Here is a 20,084-nt window from a genome sequence, read left to right on the forward strand (position 1 = left end):
CTCCTCACAGATGATTCAAACCATCGTGATTAGTTCACTTTTTCCATACCGAACGAAGTATTAATTAAATGTTTCGTGTTCCAAGTGTTCATTGCATCCTCATCATAACTGCATTTTAAATGTAGCATTAAGCGTGAGTACCGAGTTATTGGAGTAGTAGTCGATAAAATCATTGCCGTCAAAAGAGCTCCAACTTGCGCGTGCTACCACCCGCCGTTTTCTTGAACCTTTAGGAACGCTGTTTGGAGCAAGCACACTTCCCAAACAGGAAGTATTTTAGAGTGACATCCCTTGGAAATATGGCGACGTCCTTGGTGTCACTCGTGCGAAGTAATGCAGTAAAATTACTTGCAAACAGGGCCAGCATTACCTACCAAACTGTACGATTCCGTCGTGCGAAGAGGGCCTATGGAAAAAGTTTCGAAAATGCAAGAAGTTACGAAGACAGGATTGCAGGTAGCCTATAACATAGGAGATCCAGAGCGCACCCCCCCCCCCCCCCCCTTTTTCGATACCAAATGTAGTATGTTGTAGACAATTTCAAGTCACAATCCCCCACAATATGGCTGGAATACAGTTCAAAGCAGCATTATACCTAGCTCACCCTCTCACTCATCGCGTCTAAGGCCAAGATTCGATCTCCAGCATGGGCATGATTGGTCTGTTTGCAGCGTGATATAGTCTACATGGTGCGATCCATCGATATCAGTGCATTGCAAATTTACACATGACGATGAGATACACGTACAGCATGCACTTTCAGTTCTATATCTATTTAGAAGGGGAGTAGTGCCCTTTACCGGTCACACTTTTTCAGATCCAATTAGGGCTTTTGGGGCTTGAACGTGCTTCGCTGGTAAAATGTGCTTGGCGACATAATGTATTAATTAGCTGACTACCACTGGACCACTAGCTCTACATGTGTAACCAGTGCTCGTTTAATGGGTCATTAGCACCCCATTAACCCGCATGCCTAATTAAGTAGACAATGAATTGCACATGAGTGTTACGTCACAGACCCCTCCCATTCATCTTTTCTTGAAACTTCTTGACCTTTATGTCAACATGACCGACCAATCGGATTAACCAGATTAACACTTGAAAAGGTATGAATTTATGGCTAACCCTTGCCCAAAGCAAGCTAACCCTAAGGACTGAAAAGGGATGTTGGATTGTAAAGACATGTAAGTTTCTCTAAGACCGTAAAGGGGTGTTGGATCGTGAAGTGAGAGTCACTGGAGCGTGAGCCACGGTAATGGTATAGTGAGACAGTGGGTGCTATAGCACGGTAATTGAGTGAATGGTAGAGTTTTGGCTGTGCCCGGTAAACTGCATTGTTGCCTTTACAAATGATATCAATCAATTTCATTAAAATCAGACCTTAGTTCTTGCTACTGCTAAACAAATATCTTAAGACATCCCATTAGGGGTCACGTCAGAATGACCTTTCATCTGACCAATCAGAGCGTCGCTTACCAGATCATGAAAGTGACAGTCGGAATGTGAGTTCTAATCATGCAACCTCGAAAACTTTAACACGGGATATTCCGAACGATAGTTACGGGTTTAATAACTGATTCCTTACAATCTAGACCATCTATTAGCCATTCCAGAATGTTCTTTTCTGCAGGTTTCAAATTTGTAATTGAGATTTTGCCAAAATATGTTTCGAAGCGTAGTCATCAATTCGAAATTAGTGACGTAAAGCACGAGAAAGCTGCCTTCTGATTGGTCACTCCATTGGTCGGTCAAAATTCGTGCAAGGTCGGTCTGACATGACCCGTTATGGGATGTCCTCAGATCTTTGTTTAGCAGTAGCGAGAACTAAGATCTGATTGTAATTAGATGTGATATCAATGTCATTACTTGAACTGGCTTTACCTTACCACCTATCGCTTAACAGTAAGATTTGAATAAGACTATGTTCACAAATTAAGCAAGAACTGGTTGATAGCAACATCCTCATGTCAGCCTTGATGCATGGAGAATGTCAAGCACAATAGAAGGCTCAATGTAAAATCAATTTGCTTTGAAAATAAGTACAATATCAATGAAAAACATGAAACCTATTGTTTCAGAGCTGAAAAGTCAAGAACCAATATTGAATCAAGGTATAAACATTGGGTTTCCTCAAAGAACAGCCAGTTTCAACCCTGACCAACTGCACAAGGACTGGCTGAAGAAGAGACAAGGAAAAGAACAGCAAGCTCGGAAAAGAGAATGTAAGAATACACATTTTCAGCTGACCTGACTGAAAGTCAACAGTAGAGGATGTAACGTGTACGTGAGATGGCTCTCCCGTCTCGCGTACAAGTGACCACCTTAGAGGGGGTCACTCGTATGCGTGACGGCCTGTCAGTGGACCATGGATTTCTGCATGTTGCACAAAAATGTCTCTACAAGCGTTATTTGTGAAAATAATAAAACAAAATTAAGTACAGTTATTGATCATTCTACTAGTTATCGAATGACATGAAAAAAATGTCATAAGAAAAATAATAAACGGTCAACTAGGGAGAAAAATGTGCAAAAATCGAGCAAAATGTTGTTTTTGACAGCGATTTTCTCCTATGTACATATTTTTCAGAAACTAACACATAGTATTTTCTAAAAGCTTATTCATCGTAGAGTTACAAAATATATAAGGTCATATATAAGGTGATTGAATTAATTAGTATCAAGCGCTTCACTGAGTACTGCGGACCGCTCCCGTCTCGCGTACAAGAGACGGCAGAGCCGTCACGCGCACACGTTACGTCTGCGACTGGTCAAGTGAGCTTACATCATGGCATGTTGTCCATCCGTCATTATCTTGTGCATTTTGGACATACATCTGAAACTACAGGTCCTAAGGAACTGAAACTGTGTATAAATGATGCCAGCCATGGTGTCTCGAACTTTTGCTCCTAAAAATTCCGATCCGATTTTAAACATGGTTTTAAACATATTGATAATGTCATTTTTGACCATAACTCATTTCTGCAGATATCATTATGAAGTTTGAAATGCAGCAAATGTGTGGCTTTTGGAAAAACATATAACTACATTTTTTGGCATATTTTGATTATTTTCCCAGTTACTTTCTTTCACTTTCTCTTATTCATATTTTAATAGTGTAACTGCATTTTCAACATCTCCTCTGAAACTACAAGGCCTAAGGAGCTTTATCTTGCCCTTGCCTTTTCAAGACTTTTCTGTGCTGAAACAGACTTGCTTGGGAGAGGACTATCGCACCTATTGATAAAACAAAATCAACATCTGGGTTCGGAAAACGGTTGAGTACTTGCATTAATATGTTGTTTGTTCTGTGACAGTGATTATATCCTTGGAGGATGTGAAAGCTAAATGGCAGGAAGAACAAGGGAGCAAGCATGTCCACCAGATAGCGACACACTACGGCATTTACCAGGACATGTTTGACCATGCTTTCTTCCACCCAACGACAGACCTCGACATCAGCTACGACTACGACGACAACTTTGTCACAGTGGTCTGCACAGGGAACAAGATACCACCATCAGATGTAAGATGTCCGATTATTTCATTATTTCATAATATTATGTCAATGATGATGATAATGTTGAGGGAACGGATGGTCCAGTCATCTGAGACTCCACAATTCGCTGTGGAGAATTGAGTTCCTTGTCCCCCAAACCATGGGTTTGAATCACATGTTTTCCCTGCAGGAAAAGTGATGCAGGACTCAGACGTTTACCACTTTGGTGAAACCCACAAACACGGGTATAGTGCTGACAAACCTAGAAACATAAACAGGCAGAACTGGGATTTGAACTCATCATCAGTTTCTGGTGTGTCCAAGGGACGCAACTCTACATAGTGATTTGATATTGTGTTATAACATATGGATTGATTTTTTTTGTATGATATTTTTACTATTACAATTTACATATGTATCGTGATGAGTACATTTGACCTGCTTGCACAAAAGTGTTTTGAAGCTGAATTGTTTGTGGTGTTGTCTAGGCTGCAGTGTGCCCTCATGTGACCTACCGAGCTGATGACAAGTCCTTGTGGACTCTGGTGATGTCCAGCCCTGACGGTCATCTTCAGGACGACAACAAGGAGTGTCTGCACTGGATGGTGTGAGTATCGCACCCTGGATAATAATAATGATAATAGGCAATTTATATTGCACATATTTCCACACCATGCTCAAAGCGCTATTATTACCCCGGGCTCTGGATCAGTGTGTACTTAAGAATCATTCTCAGCTCCCTGGGGAGTATACTACACAAGAAGGCGCTAGAAGGTTAACAACCACATTGCCATCTCATCCTACCGGGTACAGATGCACTGCTGGGTGAACAGAGGCACATTTCGAATAAAGACACTTGCCCAAGGAGACGCCACAAGTGTTCAATGTGCTTCAGTGTGGGACAGGACCGAAGCACTAGAAACTCCCAGGAGCCAAGCTCCTGAAACGCGGTCACCGATCCAAGGACTCTCCGCGACCAACTATGCTTAACTTCATCTGATTTACGACATGTGTGCTGTGCACAGGACCACATGCCACGGTCTGCCATCAACAGCCCTCAATAGTTAGACTTGTTGACTTGCGTTTGATCGTACCTTGACGGTGTGGAATGCTCATGTTATCAATCCCTGTTTTTTCAAATCAAGACTACTATTTCCTACTTTGTGATATAACTTTAGTGTTAATGACTGGGGTCTTAAACAACACACAAAACAAAGACAGACTTGCAACCAATCTCACAACTGTCTTAAGTTGTCAAGCATAATCAGCTGATTATGCTTGATATGTTGTTTGTATAAATGTACATCACTTGCATTTATTTTTACAGTGCTAACATCCCAGGTAATGATGTAGAGAAAGGGGAGGTAATCTGCGACTACATGCAGCCCTTCCCTCCTAAGGGCACCGGACATCTCCGCTATGTATTCATCCTCTACAAACAAACAGAAAGACTTGACCTGAGTCATATACAGAAGCCACCAAGATGGTAAGAATTAGGCTTTCAAGTGCTGATACAGCTTGTAGGAAAATCAGGGATACAGATTTGGCTTTGTAAATTCTTGTGTAGTAATAATGTTATTGTTTGGAAAACATGTAACTAGGTTACATATGGGGTTTTAATACTTTATATTAAGGGGCTGATCATTTGTTGTTCTAAGGGGACTGGATAAAAGGGGCTGTATTTAGACAATATTCATGATCCGCTGTGTAAGTTGTCTTAGATTGACAAGCCTGGGTGAGAATAAGTCCCCAGCAGACGTTTCTTGTCAAAATTGATTTGCTGGGAAAACAACAGTTGATGTATCATGTTTCTATCTATCATGGGATTGTTTTGAAGCACACAACCTCGAACTTCCCCATCATCCTGGATTGCCCAGTGTCCTTAATCTCCATTCTATTACGATAAATACAGTAGACCCACTTGCCACAAAATTTCTGTTGCTCAAGGGGGCGGTCGGGTAGCCTAGAGGTTAAAGCGTTCGCTCGTCACCCCGAAGACCCGGGTTCGATTCCTGACATGGGTACAACGTGTGAAGCCCATTTCTGGTGTCCCCTACCGTGATATTGCTGGAATATTGCTAAACGCGCCATAAAACTATACTCACTCACTCTCTTGCTCAAGAGCTTGAAATCAATAACCAATCGAATGCCTCTTCTAAATGTAAGGTCGGCATAAATCTACTCTAAGTCTTCCAAGCGAGTCCTTGATGTATTTGATCAAATCAGACTTTCATAAATATGAACTTTTAGCTGGAAAAGAGGTTTTTCCGAGCACTAAGATGGGAGGGAAGTCATGTGACAAGATGTCTGGTTGTTTTGAGACGGCACACAAAAGTTGACTCCAGTACTGATGATATCACGGTTTGTTTAAATCATGAAAGACAGTGCAAGTGGATTGGACGGCTGGTTCTAGTGTTGTGTTATTTGAATCGGACTCAAAACAAAAGTTTGGTACAGAGTGGGTCAGTGCCCTGCTCATGATGTCAATCACTGGATTGTCTGGTCTAACAGACCGCTGTTTGGAATATTGCTGAATGCAGTGTAAACAACAATCAAACAAACAATGATAGGAAGTAGGTACCAGACCATGGAGTAGTCTCCCTGTAAGGAATATGATTCAAGCTTCTTCCCAGCGTGTGACACCTTCGTTACACTCTCGGTAACATGGCTGCCACCAGTGTGGGCGCGGCCATAACAAGAATCTTGAAATTTGCCCTCTTACCCCAAATGTAGTAACGTTTATACTTTTGTTTATGTCTTTGGGAATGCCATGATATTTCATTTTGAAAAGGTTTACGACTGATCATGTTTTCCAAATGAATTGCAGACTAACGGAAAATCAACCAACTTCTCCCTTACATTCTTACTATATCAATAACACGATAGTTTTAATGAAACAGAAATTCAAATTGACAAATGAAGAAAGTAATTTAGCAGCGATAAGTGTATTGGGCGTCACGACAGTCGTAACTTGTTTGTAAACATAACGGTCATTCGGTTGCGAGTTCAATGCCAAGCATGGTTGTGGCCACCTATTCACAGTGGGGAGTTTTGACTGGTGGCAGCGATAGTATAGAGAGCTCAGCGAACGGGCTATCGCTGGGAGGAGCTTGAATATGATTCTCACTTTCTCAGTTTTGCAACCAGCAAGGATGATCATCTGTGAGTTGATTTACTGTGTGGATGTCAGGAGGAAACTGTGCAGTCTGTTTCTGTTTCAGCCTCTCTCTTCAGGAGAGGACATTCAGCACTCTCAGCTTCTACTCGGAGAGACAGGACATTCTGACACCTGCAGGGCTGGCATTCTTCCAGTCGGAGTGGGACCCGTCCGTCCAGGACTTCTTCCGAAATAAACTAGGTAGCTGACAACTCAGATATTCTCTATACTTCTGTCAATAGCTGGTGACCCTCTGTGGGGATTCTGGGTTCCAATCTGTCCCTGGGCAACCAGTGTTTAACCATGCGGGGATTCCGGGTTAGAATAGGGCCCCAGCAACCTGTGCTGAACCTCGTACTGATTGTGGGTTAGAATAGGTCCAAACAATCTGTGCTGAAGTGCATGGGGATTCATGAGTTAGAAAAGGTCCCCAGCAACCAATGCTAGCTGTGCAAGGATTAAATGTATTCAGGTGTCCTAAATTCATGTTTTACAAATTTATCGCCCTTGCTCCGTGCTTTTCAACTTTGTGCCTACTGTGTGAAATGGAGACTTGTTTCTTGAAATTACTGAAGTTACATGAATGAAACTTTGCAAGCATATCTGAGAGATACTTTTTAAGACTGAGTTGGAAAATTGGTGACATGAATTATTTTGTTCTAGAATTACATGACTTACGACACATTTGTAGTTTTTGTGCATCATGACTTACAGGTTGTTGTGATATGGCTGGAGTACTGTAACCGTTTTTGATAAAACATGTCATACCGTATTCGACGTAATAAGAGCCATGCTCTAATAAAAAATTTTCACCAAAATAATATTCTAATTTTGAGAGCGCCCTGGGCGCTTATTACGTTGAATACGGTAATTATGTTATTCCTTTGTTCTTCTGCAAGTCCCTCATTGATTGATGTTTCTTGCAGAAATGACAGAACCAGTATTTGAGTTCATGAACCCACCGCCATACCATCCGAAACAAGTGAAATACCCACACAAAGAACCTTTTAACTTGTGAGTATGCCCCCGTACCATGGATTGAAATATGCTTGTGTTCATCATAGCAATCCTTAGAACATCACAATGATGCAGCAGTTAATCGCTCTCCATCCATTTTCAATATATGCTTTGTCAAAGCTGAAACTTTGTGGTCCAAACTCCTGGCTGTGCCATACCATCTTCACGAATCAAGGGAGTTAACTGACTGGAAAAGTCCAGATTCCACCCTTGCCGAACTAAGCTGGAATTTCTGGGCTCGATTGTAGCGCCACCTGTGGTGATTACGGGTTATGTCCCTTCTGTGTCCCTCCTATTGACCAATAAGATTGCACCTCTCATATCAATTGCACCTGCGCCTAGTCAAGATGATCAGATTGATAATCAAGGTGTATATTGTAATGAAACAGGTCTTACTTCGCAAAGTTCTTCAAATCATGTGAGCACCTGATTAAAAGGATTGGGAAAATATACACTGAGTCATCTTCCCGAGGCAAAAGAGTTAACTGACTTTAAAAGTCCAGTTTCTACCCTTGCCGAACTAGGCTGGAATTACTGGGCTCCATCGTAGCCATCGTGGCTATTACCAGTTATGTTCCTTCAAAGCCTCTCCTATGGACCAATCAGATTCCACCTCTCGTATCACTTGCGTTTGCTTCACACAAAATGGTGGCGCCCAGTCAGGATGATCGGATCAATGATCAAGATCTATATTGTGATAAAAAGGGTCTAAAAACGTGAAATACATCAAATCACGTGATCACCTTGATTTAAAACATGAAAAGATTTGGAAAATATCTGCTGACAACGAGTTGGCGGATGCACATGCTTTGCAAATCTTCCCATCGACTGAAATCTGCACGACAGTTTACAAACCGGATTTCGATTTCGGTGCGCGATTTTGATTGGACTATGCATAGACTCGTTGGTCCAGCCACAATGTAACTCCATAATTCCAGCCTAGTTTGACAAGGGTGGAAACTGGACTTTTATAGTCAGTTAACTCCCTTGCCCCCAGAAGATGGTGTCATACCAAATGAAGGTATGGTATCTCAAGTGGCTGGCGCTATAAAACCAGCCTATTACAATCAGCCATGCCCGTTGCTGTGTAAAAAAAAAAGTGCAGTACTGTTGAACATGACCCATTTCACCTCATTCCCTGCTACCATTCTGACGACCTGGTGCTCCTCCCAGTCCTGTACGGTAAGCGGGGATGGGAACATTCTCTGCCCCTGGATCCTTCTCAGACCACGTAATAAATACTGTCATATGTCTTTCAGCAGCATGCAACAATAGATGTGCATGTGTTTTGGGCACACATGTTTAAACTGTGAATCCTTAAAATTCTCTACTTACTACCAGTTGTCAGTCGTTCATTTTGTGGAAGCCTCGGTGGCTGAGAGGGTTAGATTGCGAAATTGTGTCCTGGCGATTCGGTGCCTCACTCTAAGAGTGTGGGTTTGAATCCCGGATGGAACTCAACCCCAAAAAGTATAAGAATTACTTAACCAAGAAAGTGTTATCCCTAATGTCACATTTGTTATGTTATACATTGTTGACTACAGGTACTAGTAATAGTAGCCTCTAAGTATTATAGAAACGATCCTTAAAATTCTGTATTTACCCCTATCTGTATTATAAAGTATGAACTAAGGTATCCTGTTGTTTGGTTTCAGATATTTAGACCGGTATAGACATGTGAAGGATATCAATGAAGAAGTCTTGAAAGAGAAATTGAAAAGAATATCCCCTTTCAGGCCAAACAAACCAAAACCCTTGTACCCGGGAATTGTTCCTTTGCCAAAGTCGATGCCAAGTTGGTTGAAAACTCGGGCCAGGAATATTCGGTTAGGTCGGCACCAGTGGAAGGAACTCCCAGGACAGTAGAGCTGTGGTCTGCCATGGTTACATACTTATAAACAAGTGAAGAACAATTTGCCAACAATTTGTCAGAGTTTCAGGTGGACTAGAAGGAAATGGTACCTGCACAGCAGAGGTTGATGAATGGATGAGTAGACGAGGTTGTTGATTGTGGCACAGCTGGTAATCAAACATAGTAATTCACTGTAGTGCAGAAACTGGCACTAGTCCTATAGTCCTGGCCAAACTGCCAAATAGTTAAGGTATCATAAGGAATATTAGAAATTGCCACTTTTAAGAGTTTTGCTATAGTGTATGTTATTATTATTAGGACCAGCGGATTAAAAATGTTAGTTTCTACTGCTGATCCTAGAATCAGGAAGTAGTTTATGATATATATTTCATCATACTGTAAGCATGGTAAGGGACAGATGGTTAGCCTTGAGGTTAAAACATTCTCTCATCACACGTAGGCCCGGGTTCTTTCCCTGCATGAATACAATGAGTGAAGCCTATTTCTGGTGTCCCCCCACCCTGTTATATTGCTGGAATATTGTTAAAACGGTGTGAAACCATACCCACTGATTATAATGTTAAAGTTGACTCACAAATAGAGAGAGAGATGTGTTAGAACTGAAAGACATATTTATGAAAGAGGGACTATGTATTTTCGTTTATAATGATCCTTGGGCATGCCAGAAAATCATGAAACCTATGATTGTGGGTTTGAATCCAGGTTCACCCTGATTTTGTTTGTAGGTATGTCAGCACCATATCCAAGCCCAACTGAGTCTGTTCAGGTTTTTATCACACACCAAGCTGAAACTTAGATATTTAACTGAAATACTGTTCAAAACGGTGTTATACCCAACTCACTCACTCACTCATTGAGAGTGGTAGTTTGCCACTTCCAGTGTGACTCTGTAGGGTCACTGTAGAAAGAACTCACTAATAATCATGACAAGTGATGAAGGGATGAAGACCAGTTGTTGAACACTTGACAGGTACAATACACAGTGCTTTGAGGAGAGGGAGAAGACTGTTCTCTCCCTGTCTTAAACTAAGTCTTAGATTATAGGCAAGACCCATGCTGTGTTCGTCAGTGGCATTTGACCAGGTGTAGACGAGAAACTGAGACACATGGGTACAGCAATGTGCCAGGACATTCACACCATACATCCTGTTGTCCTGAAATCCCTGAATGGAATTGTGTGGACAATGAATAACATGAATAAAGTGCTGATGTGTTTGTTGACATGTGTTTACTCATATTTGTTTCCTCATGTACATATATGTCTTTCTGTTCTATAGCCAAGTTACATGTGTGAAGCCTATTTCTGGTGTTCTTCACCGTGATATTGCTAAAAGCAGTGTAAAACCATACTCGTTCACTCTTTAGCCAAGTTACAATGCGTAAAGCCTATTTTTTGGTGTCTTTCACTGTGATATTGCTAAAAGCAGTGTAAAACTGCACAAGTTACAATGTGTGAAGCCTATTTCTGGTGTCCCTAGCTGTGATATTGCTGGAATATTACTAAAATGGGGTAAAACCAAACTCATCCACTCTATAGCCAAGTTACAATGCGTAAAGCCTATTTTTTGGTGTCTTTCACTGTGATATTGCTAAAAGCAGTGTAAAACTGCACAAGTTACAATGTGTGAAGCCTATTTCTGGTGTCCCTTGCTGTGATATTGCTGGAATATTACTAAAATGGGGTAAAACCAAACTCATCCACTCTATAGCCAAATGGGATTTTGGGGAAGAATTTGCCTCCATATCCAATGCTTGTCATAAAACTGCAGTAATGAGCTTTGAATGATCTTACTCTGACAATGTGGATCGTTGCTAATGGTTTCAATCACTGGTTTGCCTGGTCCAGGATTATTGAACGGCCACCATGTTGTAGGTTGTGCATTGCTGACTGTTGCCTTCAACAACATCAGCCAACTCTTTTGGGATGGGCGGTCAGGCTCGCTGACTTGATGCATGTCATAGTATCCCTAGTGCATGGAGCGATGCTCATGATGTCAATCACTGGATTGTCTGGTCCAGACTCCATTATTTACAGACTGCCGTCATATAGCTGGAATATTGCTGACTGCAGCATTAAACAACAAACTGAAATTGGGTTGCTGAAGACCAATTCCAACCTGGATCTTCACAGGGATTCTCAGTTGTCCACTCTCCTATATATATATATATTCCCCATATGTATATAGATATATAACTCACCAAAAAAACTCTGTGATTGGTCTGTGGGAAGACAGACCGAAATTCATGTTTGATGATGCAATACACATTAAAAGGAAAATATTTCTTCTGACAAAAGTCAAAATGAGGGTGTTATGACAATAACAATTCTTGGAACGCAGGTCAAGAGTTGTCTCCCTTTGACCAATGTCTTTTCTTTTTCAAATCATTTTCTTTGTACGTACTGACATAAAAATATATTTCTCGTTGGAAATTATTTACGTTATACCACATCTACCAGTATACTTGTGTTGTAAAAGTGAGAACTTATTGAGGAAACTATAGTGTTTGAATGAAAACGTCGAATGTTAAAATGAGGCTAAATTTATTTCACGGTTATATTTTACTGACTTCGCCAACTGCACCGTATTGCCAAAGGCTAACTAGTATTTAATTAGTTTAGAAGCTTTGTTACTTAATATCTAAAATTTATTATTTCAAATGTCTGTTATCAATGGTTATAATTAATACATATATAAGCTAAACCAGATAAGACCTCACTACAGCATGATGCAATAACGCTTAGAAATTGCACAATCCTTATCTGTGATGCCAACTACCTATAGAGCACACAATTATTGCATTTTCATCTGTCGTGAATGTGAAATTACAAAATACAAACAGAAACTCGTTCTTAATTAGAATACTAATTAAATGGGTTTTGTAAAGCATCATGGCCATGTTTGGTTGTGACTGTGGCGACTTTGGTGAAACCTCCCGCCCAGTAGAAACCCGCGTCAAAGAACATTGGACTTCAACAGCCAAAGCAGACAGAAAGTCAGCCCCCTCGGGCCACCAACAAAATGTCCAAATCAGTTTGACAGTCCAAATCCTCTCAACCCAACATCAGTACTTCACACAAAGAAAACTCACAGAAGCTACAGAAATCCGTCGTCACGACCTTAGATAATCTATTACCTATTGTTAATGTTAACCTGTTGCCTATAACGACATGTCATGTTTATATGTATCTGTCATCACTTGGTTGTTGTCACTCCAGCTTCATCACTTGGTAAGAAAGTATAGAGGGAAGAGGATCCGTCCGTGGACCACAAATGTGTGTGTGTGTGTGTCCACACGACCTCTGAAATGAAGCGCCCGTAAAATACCCCCACACTGTATCCTGTCCGATACCAGTGCACCACCTGGTATAGTCCTGCGCCATGACTGTGGAATATATATATATTATTTTTTTATTAAAAGCCTAGGCAAGGCTAGATCAAACTAAACCAAGTCTAGTTTCCTTGATGAAAACAGCATTTTCAATGACTAAGTATTTGTCTACACCTGGTATAATTCTTAATGTCCAGTGTTAATTGTGTCTGAAGGACTATATTAATAGCTACAACTGCTTGTAAAACGTACTCGATTCGATTCCCCACATGTGTACAATGTGTGAAGCCCATTTCTAATATCCCCCGCTGTGATATTGCTGGAAGTTTGCTAACCGTGAGTAGCGTAAAACCATACTCACTCACTCATTCATGTACGTCACGTCAATCGCACATCGTATTGTCAATATAGTGAATATAAAATAAACGTAATCTAACAGTGAGTGAGTGAGTATGGTTTTACGCCGCGTTAAGCAATATTCCAGCATTATCACGGCGGGGGACACCAGAAATAGGAATCGAACCCGGGTCTACGGCGTGACGAGCGAACGCTTTAACCACAAGGCTACCCGGCCGCCGCGTATTGTCAAAAAATTAGATGACGGGACCACATAGCTTAATGACTCCTTATTGTAGAAGGAATCCCAACAGTAAAGCTATTCACTGCCAACTATATCTACAACTACTAGTACGTGATAAAACAATTTAAAGCGAAGCACATATTTCTATATTTACAACACCAACTCGCTTATCAAAAATCTTGAATTCACTGGGATCGGCGATTTTTTAAAAGTACATGTTTGGCTGGATTATGCAATGATCTGCATTTTTGCGGTTTCATCTGGGTGTGAGTGTGGTTTGTATGTGTTTGGGTGCAGCAGTACGCTCGTACTGAGCTTAGTACAGAAACATAAGCCCTCTGACCTGTTGGCTCAGTGAGGCGTGAAGTCAGGTGTTGGGTATATTAATGGGTCTTGACTCAGAAACGTGACCTTACGACTGAGCTCATATTGTCAATTAGGCTGGGAGGGGTTGTTGCTACGATCTGATTTCAGAAACGTATGTGATCTCATGGAACAAATTCACGGGCATTGAGTGAGTGTGTATGGTTTTACGCTGCTAAAAGCAATATTCCACTAATATCACGGCGGGGGTCAACAGAAATGGGCTTCACACATTATACCCATGAGGGGAATCGAACCCGGGTTTTCGGCGTGAGAAGCGAACGCTTTAACCACAAGGCTACCCCACCGCCCCTCAAGGGGTCGTTGTCGGAACGGGTACTACATATGTACCCCAGGTACGTTTCTGTATACAGAAATGTACTCTAGCAAAAATAAAAATACAGGAATTTGTGTGTGTGTGTGTGTGTGTGTCTGTGTTTGGATATGGATGTGTGGATGTGTGGATGTGTGTTGATGGACCCGTGAAGATCAGGGGTACAATAGGAGTCTTCAGCAACCCATGTTTGCTGTGAAAGGTGACTATGTTTGTCGTAAGAGGCGACTAACAGGATCGAATGGTTAGGCTGGCAGACTTGTTTGATGCTTGTCATCGTATCTCAGTTGCGTGGATTGATGCTCATGATGTCAATCTCTGGATTGCCTTGTCCAAACTCGATTATTTACAGACCGCCGTCAAATAGCGGGAATATTGTCGAGTCCGGCGTTAAACAACAAACAAATAAACAACAACAACCCCTTCTGCCGCATTGAGTGTGGCGCCATGATCCAGGGTGATATCAAAGCATCCCATTAAACATCCGCATCAGCAACAACAAAGTTGAGATTGCGGAAATATAATTATGGTGGCCTTGGAGTAATCGTTTCTCACACCATTTAATTTATTGTAAAAGACATTAAATTTACACGTTACAGGATCAAGAAAAGTACACACGAGTCTCTTTAAACACCGGGAACCAAAATTGAACAAGACGGCTCTCCTATTCTGTAGAGTGATCCTTCTAACTGTGAAGCCGTTACTTGTGATCGAGTATACCACTGCCTCCCCTCTAGAGAATGATTGTTGTGTCATGTTCTTCAAACTTCCAATATCGAGAGCCTCCACTTGAACCTTTATTATCTGAAGTGAGGAACTTCCAATGATAATCAGTTCTCTCCGAAACTAGGTCGCATAGCTTCCCGCCAGTGGTGTCGAGTTACTTCCTCAGCATACTTGGAGTGTCGGCCGTACAACTGGCGATAATCTCGTGAAGCACGGGGCATAAAGGACGTTACCATGGCATTGAGTGACTGACACCGTACCAGTCACGTGACACGATAGACGCGCAAATACCTGATCACACATCTTAATGAACCAATGTAATTATTTTCGACGTTTATCCCGTGATATGCTGTATGTTTTATTGTTCATGGTGGAATGGTAGTACACATAATCAAACAGAAAGTACCATCATTATATTCTTTGATTTTCTATGGTCGATATCACGTGACATCGTGGTAACGACAAGAACAACGATAAAGACCTTAACACCTCACACACACACACACACGACCCGTGAAGAACCGAGGTAGAACTGTCTTCAGCAACCCATGATTGCCGTAAAAGTCAACTGTGGTTGTAAGAGGCGACTCACAGGATCGGGTTGTCAGGCTCGCTGACTTGGTTCATGCATGTCATCGTATCCCATTTGTGTGGATCGATGCTTATAATATCAACCACTGGATTGTCTGTTCCAGACTCAATTATTTACAGACCGCCATCATATAGCTCGAATATTGCGGAGTGCCGCGTTAAACAATAAACAAAGAAAACATACATACATACATACATACATACATACATAACGCTATGGACCAAACCACCTTCGAAATAAAACTTCGTAAAACCTTTACGGTAGCTCGCCTGTTGTTTTAACAGTCGCGATAATTAGTGTTGTCTGCTGCTTAACATGTGATAATTATATTTTTGTAGAATGGTTCACGTCATCAGCGAATCCATGCCTCGCCCACACACATTCACTTATTGTTGATTATTGAACATAACGTGTTCGTGAGGATAAGCTCCGGGATGAGAAATATAAACATAACATTATTGACCATTCTATACTTAGAGGTGAGGTGAAATGGGGTTTAACGTCGCGTCCGAGATTATTGCACTTACATAGCGACGTGCATGTACGTGTTTGTGTTTGTGTGGCTGCTTGAACTAGTCCAGACTGATGCCGATTTATAGTGCTAGCTCACTGAGATACCATGCCGCAGTTTAACATGAATACCCACTCAGACACAGTATACTGACTCCGAGCCGACTAGTCCTTGTTTTAGTCCCTTAATGCCGAGCGCCAGACAGGGTAACAACAAGTACCATCTTTAAACGTCTTTTGGTATGACGCGGTCGGGGATCGAACCCCGGACCTTCCGCTCTCCGGGCGGACGCTCTACCAGAATTTCAGCGACTGAACGCCTGACGGTGACAAATATTATATGGTGGTTGGGTCCACGAAAACGCACAAATTTCGCTATAAGGTCCTGTGTTTCAAGGTATGTCATTATGCAGCTTTCAAAGAACGCGAACTCGCTCTGGGTTATATATAAGACTTTTTCAGTTCGGGAAGTAAGAAAATGTGGGGTAATTTTTGAGTTAAATGAATACACCACGGCATCCTACATGTGATTACACGATATACAGCTACATTCATTAAATCAAATAGCTACTCGTTTATCTGATATTACAGTTTAGGCAAGACCAAGCCTCTACTTGCCTACGGAATCTTCAACACTATATGATGCGGATGACGATCAACAATCACGTAAGCGGGTCAGACAGACGAGAGGAAAGTTACATCACCACCTATACAAACTAATGTAATAAGAACAGAATGCCGGAAGTTATTAATAACCCCACATGGTGCCTTTATTGATTATATGGACATGTATTTATTTCCGCGAAGAAAGGTCATCAAATAACTAATCGGGAAATATGTTCTTATTTTTAATTTTAAGTTTTTTGTTTTCAACATAACTTCAAGACCCTTCTTACTTTAGCAAAGTTGAAGAAGGTGTATATACAAGAACGTTAAGTGTCCGAGCTCCCCTTTCTCTCTGTGGGAAATACGCTGAAATATCTAAGGCGTTTTTTTTCATTTTATATCCGACAAGGTATACCTTACGCAAACACATTTGATAAATCCATTGAAATGTCAATTAGTTTTAGCCGATAAGTGCATGAATCATTTTCTAAGCATGTCTGCCAACCAAAGGGTGCAGCTGGGGGATCGTGTATCGATATCCTTCACCCGCAAACCACACATCTCGGAGACGAGCCTTAGCAAGCGCTTAATACCGAGACATAATACGCTAAATGGACATTCCAAAACTATCAACGACAAAGAAACTAAATCCGTAAACAATCCATGTTCCGAATGTTAATGTAAAAGAACCGAGCTCACATCACAGGAAACAATCTATCGATTTAGTTCAGCGAACTTTTCCAATATCCTTGACCTTGTAGGTCAAGGCCACGGGTTGAAACCCCCACACATCCGGCCTATCAGGGCTACGAGACGAGGGCCGCTCCCACTACAGCCGAATTCATTCATGCAAACATTGATTGTAAAGCCAGAGTCATGTGGTTTTGAGTCAGTGCTTGAAATGGAATGTTACACTTGTGTTTGGGTGTAAGTCAACAACTCTGGGTAGTCTATACAGACAGTGTCGTCCTACTTACTAACCCCAGCAAGTCGAAACATGATGCAAACCGCCCCGATCATGATTAAATACTACTCAGTAGTATATGCTGGTGAAGGGATCGTGTGAATGCGTATACAAATTCCACTCCATACACATAATGGCATTGTTGTGAATATTCTGGGCCCACATGCGAGTTATGAAAATCATTTCAATACTACATATATATGACGTTTATATCCACTTATATCAATATGACCCATATATAGTACCCAACATAGGTGAATGAATGAATTTGTATGGATAGGGTGGAGTGAGTGAGTATGGTTTTACGCCGCTTTTAGCAACATTCCAGCAATATCACGGCGGGGGACATCAGAAATGGACTTCACACATTGTACCCATGTCGGGAATCGATCCCGGGTCTCCGGCGTGACGAGCGAACACTTTAACCACTAGGCTACCCGACCGCCCAAGAATGGGGTGGAAGGGTATGTGGAGAAGATGTCATTTTAGATTTTAACCACTTGACAATATGCACGTGTATTTCAATAAAACAAGAAGGTATTTCTGGATTTTCTTTGGTCAATAGGGTGAATTCCTCCGCCCCAGCCCTCCCTATCCCGCCTAACTGTTTTATTACAAATTCATTAACAGAATACCGGAAGTTAATAACCCCACGTGATGCATTATTGAACATAAGGATACGTGTCAATTTCCACCAAGGAAGGTCATCAGATAACTAATCGCATCCTCCCGAGGCAAGGGCGTTACCAGACTCTAGGAAGATGAACTAATCTTGACATTAGCCTATATATTTTCATTTAATCAATTCGAAACTATGCTCACACACAGAAAATCAATTAATTCACAGCTAGGTCTCCGTGATATAAGACTGTGCAGTAAAACAAACTTACGCTCGTTATTTTTGGAATACACATGATGTAGTAAAACTTGGTGCCGTTGTACAAAGCGATCTTAGTGCTAAGGTGGTCGTAACTCCAATAGATTAACATAGACTTACGACAGTCGTAGTGCTAAGGTTGTTTTGTACGTCATCCAGGTCTCTTACGTGGGATCTGCAGTAATTTATCAAATCTAAGAAACAAGACGAGTTTGGTGGAACTACACATATAGATCAGTAGGTACCTTTTCTCAGAACTACGTTCTGAGTTTATGGAGTAGAAAACACCATTGGTCATATTCGCAACTTGGATTTTAGTTGTCGAAGGTATATGGCGGGGATATTAGTCAATGTTATAGATTGTGAGGATAGCATGGTGTGTGTGTGTGTGTGTGTGTGTGTGTGTGTGTGTGTGTTCAAATACAAAGTATGCCATGGCTGTTTAAAATCAGGATGACCGCATCAAAAGAGTTTTCACTGGAGATGTTGGTAGAGGCGACCAATCGGATCGGGTGGTCAGGCTCGGTGACGTGCATGATTGCGTGTCATCGTACCGCGACGGCGTGGATCGTTGCTCACAGTATCAATCACTGGATTGTCTGGTCCAGCCCGTTATTTAACTGCAATATTCCCAAGTGCGGAGTTAAACAACAAACAAAGCTGGCTGTCAAGGTCAAGATCTTAACGGAGTAGAACAAAAATCAATCATGTGTGTATTGACCATAATACTATGCCGAAATCCACAAATGATCAAACGCAATCGACACATTGCCTTGGCCCGCCGCCAGTCCAGAATCAATTGGGATATGTTTGGCACATTCTTGGACGTCGGTTACAGGCAAAGGATCCACTAGAGCAAATTCTGGCATCTTTACCGGCAGCATTGGACCAGTAGTGGCAGCAATTACCCTTTGGCCGTATCGGAAGAGGCTGTCATCCGGGCAATATTGAACATTGTCATCATTATCTGTTTTCTTTCGTTTGGCAAGAGCTTCATTTTCAGGATGGCATTTATAGTTCCATCTTATCTATTTCCATGTGTACTCGCGTGGGCTTAAACATGAAGCGGCTGTATTATTTCATGATGCGGTATTTCATTACATGTGAATGACAGTTGTTTTCTGACGTAGATCTGGCCGGTACCATAAAAAATATGTCATGGCATTTTTGCAGTGGGACATTTACCTGAGTTGAACGGAAATAAAATGGGACGGTGGGGTTGCCTAGTGGTTGAAGTGTTGGCTCGTCACGCCGAATGGGTACAATGTGTGAAGCCCATTTCTGGTGTCCCATGCCCTGATATTTTTGGAATATTGCTAAAAGCGTCGTAAAACCATACTCAATCAATCAACTGAACGGAAAATTCAAGTGAGTGAAAAACGTATAAATACATCAACCCTTTGCATAAATATAAATACCAGTATCTGTGTACTAAAATGTTTTCATGACAAAAACTCTCTAAACTTATTGCAATTGTAAATCGTACCTTTAGAACTAAATGTAAAATGTAACCGTCATTGCCATCATGTTATGTATTGTTTTGTAATTGTTATAAACACATGCTCTTGTACCACCGTCGGTGGCGATTTGAGAAAAAAAAGAACTGAATTCAATTGAGAATTGACATTGACTTGTCGTTGCAAAGAGCTAAGGGCTGTT

General features: G+C 41.4%; 1 protein-coding gene across 1 annotated transcript; it reads left to right on the forward strand.

Annotated features, from left to right (window-relative positions):
* Positions 1 to 296: 296 nt before the first annotated feature.
* Positions 297 to 9,584, forward strand: LOC139452240 (large ribosomal subunit protein mL38-like). Its single transcript, XM_071233643.1, has 8 exons — positions 297 to 456; positions 2,079 to 2,222; positions 3,315 to 3,523; positions 3,985 to 4,103; positions 4,824 to 4,982; positions 6,718 to 6,854; positions 7,580 to 7,667; positions 9,326 to 9,584. Exons 1-8 carry the CDS (start codon positions 300 to 302, stop codon positions 9,534 to 9,536), a joined length of 1,224 nt encoding a protein of 407 aa, XP_071089744.1. The 5' UTR covers positions 297 to 299; the 3' UTR covers positions 9,537 to 9,584.
* Positions 9,585 to 20,084: the final 10,500 nt, after the last annotated feature.

The sequence above is a fragment of the Haliotis cracherodii genome, unplaced genomic scaffold (genome assembly GCF_022045235.1).
Source record: "Haliotis cracherodii isolate W230 unplaced genomic scaffold, xgHalCrac1.p SCAF_10, whole genome shotgun sequence".
Lineage (NCBI taxonomy): Eukaryota > Metazoa > Mollusca > Gastropoda > Lepetellida > Haliotidae > Haliotis > Haliotis cracherodii.